The sequence below is a fragment of the Poecilia reticulata genome, chromosome 18, assembly GCF_904066995.2.
Source record: "Poecilia reticulata chromosome 18, P_reticulata-male-v2, whole genome shotgun sequence".
Classification (NCBI taxonomy): domain Eukaryota; kingdom Metazoa; phylum Chordata; class Actinopteri; order Cyprinodontiformes; family Poeciliidae; genus Poecilia; species Poecilia reticulata.
This window is the reverse complement of record NC_088847.1, coordinates 28,790,031-28,799,101: the sequence shown is the minus strand read 5'-3', so window position 1 is coordinate 28,799,101 and position 9,071 is coordinate 28,790,031. Positions and strand designations below refer to the sequence as shown.

At 34.7% G+C, this 9,071-nt stretch overlaps 1 protein-coding gene across 2 annotated transcripts in view; it reads left to right on the top strand.

Annotated features, from left to right (window-relative positions):
- The first annotated feature begins 1,017 nt into the window (after nucleotides 1-1,017).
- Nucleotides 1,018-9,071, top strand: part of LOC103480823 (uncharacterized) — a 28,578-nt gene continuing 20,524 nt past the window's right edge. The window contains exon 1 of one of the 2 annotated variants that reach the window (XM_081599311.1): nucleotides 1,018-1,515. In XM_081599311.1, the coding sequence (XP_081455437.1) occupies nucleotides 1,425-1,515 (91 nt within the window). In that variant the 5' untranslated portion in view covers nucleotides 1,018-1,424. The remainder of the gene's footprint in view (nucleotides 1,516-9,071) is intronic. The other variant, XM_008436008.3, reaches the window with a different exon arrangement.

Here is a 9,071-nt window from a genome sequence, read left to right as displayed (position 1 = left end):
TAAAGTATTTTGAGAAAAACTGATTAGAGTGGACTAATATACCACAAGATAAAATAAGGTGCTGCCATGGGTTCTGGGCCAGCAGGGGGCGCCCAAGACACTTGAATAATAAACTCACATTCAAATTTGCTCTATTTTTTTTCCTGGATAGTAAAATTAAGCTAATTTACATTTAAATTAACAAAAAATTATAAATAATTTCTAAAAGGTGTAGAGAGGGAAATCCTAAGTCATAATTCCACATCACTTTGGAAGCTGAATAATTCCTGCTGCTTGTATTTCATGAAAGTTACAGATTTTTTAAATCTAGGAAAAAATTTACTTGTTTTAATTGCTTGAAAGTTAAACAAATTAAACATGTCCACTCCTTCCAACAGATTTTAGCTGCAGACAAATAGACCCAGTCGGAGTATTAGCCCCTCTCTCTCTAAATTCACAACTGCCACTCTTTATCCATGTGGCTATTTATTCAGCAAATAATGCAAAAAGAATAATTCTTATTGACATTATATGTTTAATGAACCCAGTAGGCAACTAATTATGCTTCACAGACTAATTTAAATAAAATGTTAGTATCACTTCTACATACAATAAAGCTACTTTTACTTTAGTAAAGTTTTGAAAAAAAATATTGTCAGGAGTATTTTTTTCTTTTAACTATGCTTTACATTTACTTTTACTTCAGTATTTTATTATGAAGTATCACTACTCTTACTTCAGTAAACTACCTGAATGAAAAAGAAGCTTGTTTTAATCAAAAAGGCATGCAGTTTTTGTTAAAGTTTTATATTGAAAGAAGTTGATTTAAAAAAAAAGTTTTGTAATAACATTATTTTATGAATTATTTCCATTTTAGTCTTTAAAATACTAACATTTTCACAAGAAAAATTAAAAATTGTAAAACACTTTGACATTTTAAGAGCCCCCAAAAATAAAATGACATTTTGGTTTGGGCCCCATTAAAGCTGGTACCGCCTCTGCGGTTATATTACCTTTTGTCATCTGCATTTTTTTTTTTCGGTTGGTGACGTCACGAAGAGGGATCTCGTGCGGCTCCGTATCAGGAGCTCGCGGGGAAACAGGGAAGCTTGAGGAAAGTCTTCAAGCGAAACAGAGCCAGTTCCCACCGGATAATAACCGGAGGGTTTTATTTTATGCTGTTTCTTCCTCCGCGAATGACTTCCGAACACCGAGGCAAGAGTTTCCACCCAACCCTGGAAGTCGTTTGGAGCTGAAAAGTTATCGGTGCTTGGGTGAACTTGTCCCGGGGTCGACGCTGTGTTGTGGTGGATGTTAGCGACGAAGAACCGGGGAGAGGGGAGATGAAAATGTCGCAGCGCTTTCCGCGCTGAACCGGGGCTCAGTTTTCACACAGGAAAGCGACAAATATTTAAGTCTAGGAGACGTATAAAGGGGGTTTAAAGATGGCAGAGGCTCGGTCAGAAGAAGAGGAGGAAAACCTGCGGCGAGACACCCGGGATCAAGTGGTCCGACGACAGCCGAACAGCTCCGGAGGTAAATAAACGGCAGAAATGCTCAATTAATTGCTGCCCTGTTTTGCACCTGCTCACGCTTCAATGTTTCAATATAGTTTGTATGAAATCAGCTGTCACAACCGAGTAAGCTTTCGTATGAAGGAAAAAATAATTTTACTCTGTAATTAGTGTCCATAACAGTACATGTTGGGTGAAAACTGAATTAAAGTGCGCTGTCTCTTTAAACGAGCGGCTCTTTTGTAGCTTCAAAGGGAGCCAGCTGTGATATTTGCAGTATGACTGTGAAATATTACACCACGCTGACAAAAACTGATCTTCCTCTCGTCTCTAGCTGACATGTCAACATTTTAATGCGTCACCATAAGTAACCAGAAACCTTAAAAACTCCTACAGTCAATAGACTGATTAAAGAAAGTATTTAAATACTTTTAAAAATTATTTTTTTGAGCCTATTTGAACGTTTCTGTTGCCAACTAGTCGATTATTGTGTTAGCAATGCTTTAAGACTTTCTAATAATGTAATTATGGTCCACAATTCCCAACAATATTTAAAATTTGTCAAACATAGAAATGAAAATCTAACATTTAGTCTATTTAATAGCTAGAATAATTGTCATTTTGTAGACTGTTATCCTTTTTATTCAGTCAAAGATCAAATTTGTTTGTATAGATTATATTTTCACCATTAAAACAATGATTGAGAAACAAAATGACACTCAGCTTGTACTATTTTCAAATTATCTTAAGGTACATTAAACTAGAATAATATGGTCATTCTCAATAGGAATAAAAACAAGAAGATAAATAATACTACGTGTATGTTTACCGGAGATATGTAGGAAGTGCCTACATTTATTTGAAAATGGTGTACTTTTGGTAGTTTGACTACACTGTGCGTTTTACTTTAACTTGTATATCAATGAACAAACACATTTTAGCTAAACATCCATGAGATTTAGATTCAGCCCCACAGTCTATCATAGAGTGAGACCTCTTGTCTCTACACCAGCTTTGTTCTAATGTTATTGAGGCTGTTGTAGCCGTTGGAGGTCAAATGAATATAGATTGGCACCAATAACTGGAAGTTCTTTAAACTCTGTATACTCGTTCCCAATTGGTTGTGGTGTTCCAAGTAGTGTCTTAAGTTTGACATCAATGAAAAAGACAAAATCAAAAGAAATAGTATTTAAGTACAAAATACTTTTTTACTCGAGTAATCTCCTGGACGGCTACTTTTTACTTGAGTACAACTTCTTGGTGCTCTACCCAACTCTAATGTTTTCTTCATGTTGTTATCAGGAAATTCTTTAAACTTAAGTTCACTTTTTGTAAAGCTACGGTGCATCCGGTAGCGTAATTGAATTGGAGTGTAAAATGTAAAATGTCGGCTCAGATCTGTAATAGTTTTCAGAATATTTAATCGCCAAGTTGTTGGTACTTTTGTTGATTGACCAAAAATGTTGTTTGAATGTTTGTTTTTCTTTATTTTTATCCTCTTAAGTCGTAAATACTGGAATCGTTGCTGGACAAACATGCATTTGCAACAAGTTGGCTTCGAGTTTCTTGCTATAGTTTGAAATTACATGAGCCAAATGTTTAGTTTGGTATCACATAAGGAAAACATCTGACAGGATTATCGATGTTATCTCTCTATAAATCGGTTTTGAAGGTTAACGTTTGAATTTAGCTGCTTCCTTTCGGCTCTCGGTGACTCAGAGAGACTGTGGGTAAACCATGCGGTTCCACAGTGGGTGTGGACGGATTCAACCCAACGCCATAAATCCTTCACACAACTTTCAGTCATATCACTGTGCAGGTCAAAACTCGCCCAAACCAAACTAAGAAACCGCTTTCTCCTCCTACACTAACAGCTGTTTGATTATATTCATATGTTGTTGCTTGGAAAAAGGTTTCTGGACTCAATCATAGAAACATAATGTAGTTTTTTACACCTTTTACCTGTTATAGACTTGTTTGCTAATGTCTAAGACAACCTGTGGTTAAGGTGGCTGTGGCTGTAGAAAAATTACACACAACTCATGTAACCAGGCTTTTAGACATCTATATTCCACCATGACACCATTTTTATGCCAGTGTCATTGTTTTGTTTCTCATTGAGGTTGTTTTTGAAGGACTTTGGTTTGGAAGTCAGCAGGATTTAAAGTGTTGTGGTGGCGGCTTTAACCGTCAAGAGCCTCTGAGAGTCATAATGTCGCTATTTTCAACTGTAAAATTATAACTTACTAAAAAATATGGTGGCTGTTCATTCCTTGATATAAAGTTACATTTTTAGACTTTTGTTTCAGCCTAAAATTCAACGGACTTGTTGTTTAGTCTCATGTCTGTAAAGTATTTTTATTTTGAAAGGTAGAAATAGCTTTATGTTGAATAACTGTGTGATGAATATTATTGCTTTTCATCAGTTTTATAGATTCTATCAGCCTTAAAGTCAGAATATATTGGATATCTTTAGGCCCATCACGATAAATTGTCCCAGAAGTTATTGCAATAAACAATTCAGATTCCCAAAGATCAATAAGTTTTCAATTCAAATGAACATTTAACACTGGAACTGAAAGACATTTTACATATCCAAAACAAAAACGACAAATAAAATTGATCTTTAAAAAAAACTAGCAGAGACCAAAACAGCAACCTGAAGATTTTTATCATCCGGTTTTTAGTAGAAAATGGCATAAAATCATGCAAATTTAAATTATGGAGTTTTTTAATTTAACATGTGATTAATTGATTTATTGGTTGTTGCAACAGATATAGATGTTTCAGATGTAATTTAGTAAAGTTTAATGATTAACCAAGCTAAAAGAAACAAAAATTATAAACAAAATAATGTAAAAAATATATCAATAAAACAATGCACTACATTAGATCAACTCACTTTGAAACAGTTTAAGTTAAAAAACAGAAGAAAGCGAACTAGCCAAACTAAAACGGTAACCAAGGCAACGGTCACACAGCAGGACAAATTAAACCAATATTTGCCTTTTTTAGGGCAGTCTGAACGACCCAATTTCAATCTTTTCATCCTAAAAACATCCGATCTGTTCCTCTTTAACATGTTATGCTGAATTGGTCATGACAGTGCAGTCTGAACGGTCATGTCGCATTTTATGCCGTTCCACACCAGAAGAAGACGGACGCAGTAAATCTAGATGTAAACGATGGCGGAAGGTAACCAATGCTAATTAATTAAAAGAACGCAAACAACCATACACTGCTCTATGTTGGCCTGTCACCTAAAATCTTAATAAAATACAGTAAGTTTGGGGTTCTGCTGTGAAAAACTGTGAAAAGACTCGATGGAGAAGAGAGTCGTTCAGTTTCACCTCAAATAAAGGAACAAATTAATGTGAAATTATGTTCAATTTAACCTTCATTTATTAAGTAAAACACAAATCTGGCAGAAACAGGTTGAAAATATACTTAAAGTCTAAACTCTAAGCATGAACTCGTTGAACCAGTTCATGACCAACTTTTGATTTTAAAGATGGCGGCGTCCATTATTGGTTCCGTAAACAGAGCGCTGCTGTGTGACGTCAGAGTTCTTCTTCTGCGCTTGTGGCTCGCTTTGTAGTTGTAAACCATTCACACAGAAGTCTGACTGCCTTGCATTTTATTAGTAGCATTAACCAGCATTAAAAAAACAACTTTAACTTTAATTTCAGCAAAAAATCTGAGGATTTATTTTAATTTTTTGTGAATGTAGAAGAATAAAATGAGCCTAAACATGGATCTGAAGAGAAAAAAGCACAAAGCTTAACTGCTCCAGTCATTTTCCTCAGGTTTGATGCTGTAATGTATTCCTGCTGAGTAAAGGACAGCATCCGGGTTGTATAATAGAGTTTAGAAAGAGTAGAGAGCTCATGAATAAAGGAAGGTCAGCGTCTCACCTGCTTCACAGAGACAAAAACCAAATGCAAATGAGACCCACTAGCTGGTCTGAATGGAGCTGCTGCCTGTTTTTAACCTGCTTCTCCTTTTCCAGCAGGTCACAACCTGCAGAGGTTTAAAGTTGTTCTGCACAGCATATTCAATCCTTATTGACATTATTAAAAACTGTACTGTTGAACAGCCTGTAATATGTTTAATGCATCTAATCTCTGCTTTTAATAATATATGAGGCCAGGTGGTTTTAAGTTTTAATGTTTTTCCCACCATACTGTCAATTTATTCACTGCAAAAACATCAAATCTGACCAGGTAATTTTAGTCCAGTTTCTAGCAGAGATATCTTAGTACACTTGAATTAAGACAAAACTAACTTAAAAGCAACTCATCAGTAAGTTATAGAAGTTTGTTTTAAATAAATATTATTTTTTTTTGCTTTTGTTTGATTGGTAGATTATTTCACTTTCAACATAGGGAAATTGTCTTAAGTAAATTTATCTATGTGTTACTGAAAACATACTTGTACGTTAGTTTTATCTTATTTCAAGTGTAATAAGATACTAAGACCAGACTAAAAATAGTTGGTAAGATTTAGTGTTTTAGCAGTGTTGCTTTTGTTTTCTTATCAGTAGATTAGTTTTATTTTTTATTTTGGCAAGTAATTTAACTTTTATGACAGCCTTGCTATTTCTTTAATGTTTATTTATTTGTATTTTTTATTCCCTTGATGGGCGTTATACACTGGAACTGTTCAAGTTTACTCTCATATAGGTAAAATATTCTTTATTTTTAATATTTTACAGAATATTCAAATATTATTAAGCTTAATAGTTGTATCTTTTGGAAAGAAAATCCTTCGTTTCTCACCAAAAGCTACAATTATTTTAACACTAGTTTCAATTGTTGATTGTTGTTTTTACTTTACACAATAAGTCCTATTTTAGTATTCAAACACGTTTGTCAACAAAAACAAGACATTTAATTAAAACACAGCAAACACTTAGTGTCTATATCATAAAGTTTTTCTTTAGTTTTTATCCTTCCAGGTCACAAATAGGTGACAAATAGTTACTTCAATATTTAGCTTTTTAATTATGTGTTTATTTACATTTGTAAAACTCTCGTAAAGTGCGTTTGGCAGACACGGCAGCCTGTTGTGTCGTTGGGTTTCCTTGGTAACCGAACAAGATGGCTGTCAGGCCTTCAGGACAGGAAGGAAACTTGAGCAGGTGACGTCAACGGAGATGTTTTTATATTTTAATCACCAGACAAACTGGGGAGGCAGACATTATTTTATTAACTATAAAACAAGATGCAAATATTTTAAACAAAAATAATTAAAAAAAATTATAATTAATTAATTAATTTCTGTTCTTTCAACCTGATGAGAAGAGAAACTGAATTATTTGTTCTAATTTGTCAAAACGGATATTTTACGTATTGTTTACTTAAGTGCATCAGTACTGATTAAATTATATATTGAAAGTCCTTCATTATTCTTTTGTACACAGAGACTGATATATTTCAATATTTAACTCTTGGATTATCTTAAATAGAAAACCACATGTTTACTTTATATTCAGGGCATTTTGGATAATTAGCAATGAACCTGAATGTTTTTGAAAAGATGAACATAAACTCCTGTTTTCTGTTCTCTAATAGATTAAAACTGCTGCGATGGAGTCGGCTTGATGTCTCACTGTGATAGTTACCATGACTGCAGAAACACTGATAAACAGAAGGATGAGAAATCAGCTTTAACTGTTGCAATAATAACATTAATTATTATATATTCTTCTAATCTGTCTTTCTGACCACCAAAGAAAATGAGTAGAGAACAGTCCTGTATGTTTACAGTCTTAACTATTAGATTTTATCAACAACAAGGTCAGCATATTAACCAAAATATCATTACCAGACTATTTGACCATCAATATAAATAACACTCTGCACCCTGGGCTCAAATATCCTTGAAATAAATATGAATATAAACCTTTTAACTGTGACCTTTCACACTGAAACATTTACAAAATTATACCGTTAGTCATCGAATACTCACACCTCCTCTAAAAGCTCTTATTACTGCAGATTTTAATAGTATAAAAACTTCAAATACACTTTACACAGAATGAAAACCATCTTGGTGCTACCACAGAAGCTAACATCCATAGTCTTCCTTATTTCCCCTCTTCAGCCAATCAGAGCCAAGGAAAGTAAATGGCGCTCCAGGATTGGCTGCTTTACGAACGCCAGGAATAGCATGTCAGCTGGCATTACGTCATTTATTTTAGATTTCCAAACTGCATTTTTTTCCTAAATATGTTGGATTTTCTCCACAAACATTGGATTTACTTTCCACAAAAATACCAGTGAATACTGAACTGGGAATAAACGGCGGATGTAGACAGAAAAACTCAAGATTTTAAAACCTTTCATCACCTTCCTGAGATTTAAAGTTAATTAGTTTGAAAAACTGCAGATTAAATCAGTTAATGCACTGATTCCCCTCCCCTACCTGCTGCTGGGCAAAGCCTGCCTGAAAGAAAACGTCTTCTTCTTTTTCTTCTCTCACAAAAAGGACAATTTATTCTGTTTATTTAGTAAAGTGAGTATTAAACTGAAAGCAACATTTTAATGCATCATAAAGATGAAATGTGAAGGTTTTCTGCACCAGCTCATTGTTACCACATTCTGTGTAAAACAGGAAGAGATTTTAACGCATCACAAGAATCTGAGCTCCATGAAGATGCTCTTCAGATTACATCATTGCTATTTTACAAATCTGCTTTAGATCAGTCTCTCGTATCTCCACTTTTATTTCTTCTGACTCCAGTATTTAGCAACAAAGTGAAAGATTAAAACTGAACTGTAACACTTGTGTCAGATGTTTTCTGCTCAGTGTTCAAGCTTCATCGCTCTTGTGTCAATCTGTTATTAATTGTTCGGCATCTGAGTTGTTTTTTTTTTCTTTAGGGGCGAGTTGTTGTGAAAACCGTTTGATCAGCCGCTGTAAGCTAAGCTCCAATTTCCAGCCATTTTATCAGAAACATGCTGGAAAATAATTGGCTAAATGTTAAAATATTTCCAACAGATGTTTGTCTGAGTGAAACGGGTCTTACAAGTTACAGATGAGTCTTTTGGTTTGTTGGAAGCTGGTAACTGACTAAATAATAAGAAGCTTTAAATCCAAGTATTTTATGTTTTTATCGCAAGGATATAAGAAAATAAGCCGCTCTGAATTTCAGAGATCAATTAAAGTAAAATTGTGATCAGAAATGTTAAATTTTCTTATAAAATAAAACCTTTTGCAAATTCTTTTTAATTATTTTCTCCTGGGTAGATGTAAACTATAAAATACAGCTGGAAATTTCTCAACCTTGACCTCTGACCTCCTCCGGAGAGAGCAGAAAGGAGACCAATGACGAGGGCGATGTGAAATCTGCTGCGTTGGTCTTCAGCGTGTTGCAGCGCAGCTCCAACTCAACACTAAGACAAACATCTGGAAGTGTTAAAACCCTGATGACTCCTGCAGAATCCCTCTGCAGCCAATCACAGCCCCACTTCCTGGAAGCTCCCGGCCAATCGGGGGAGCCATCCGGAGCTGATGGGCGGTCCAGTTAGAGTTTCAGAGGCTGGGAAAATAGAGGAAAAGCAGACACAAGCCTGA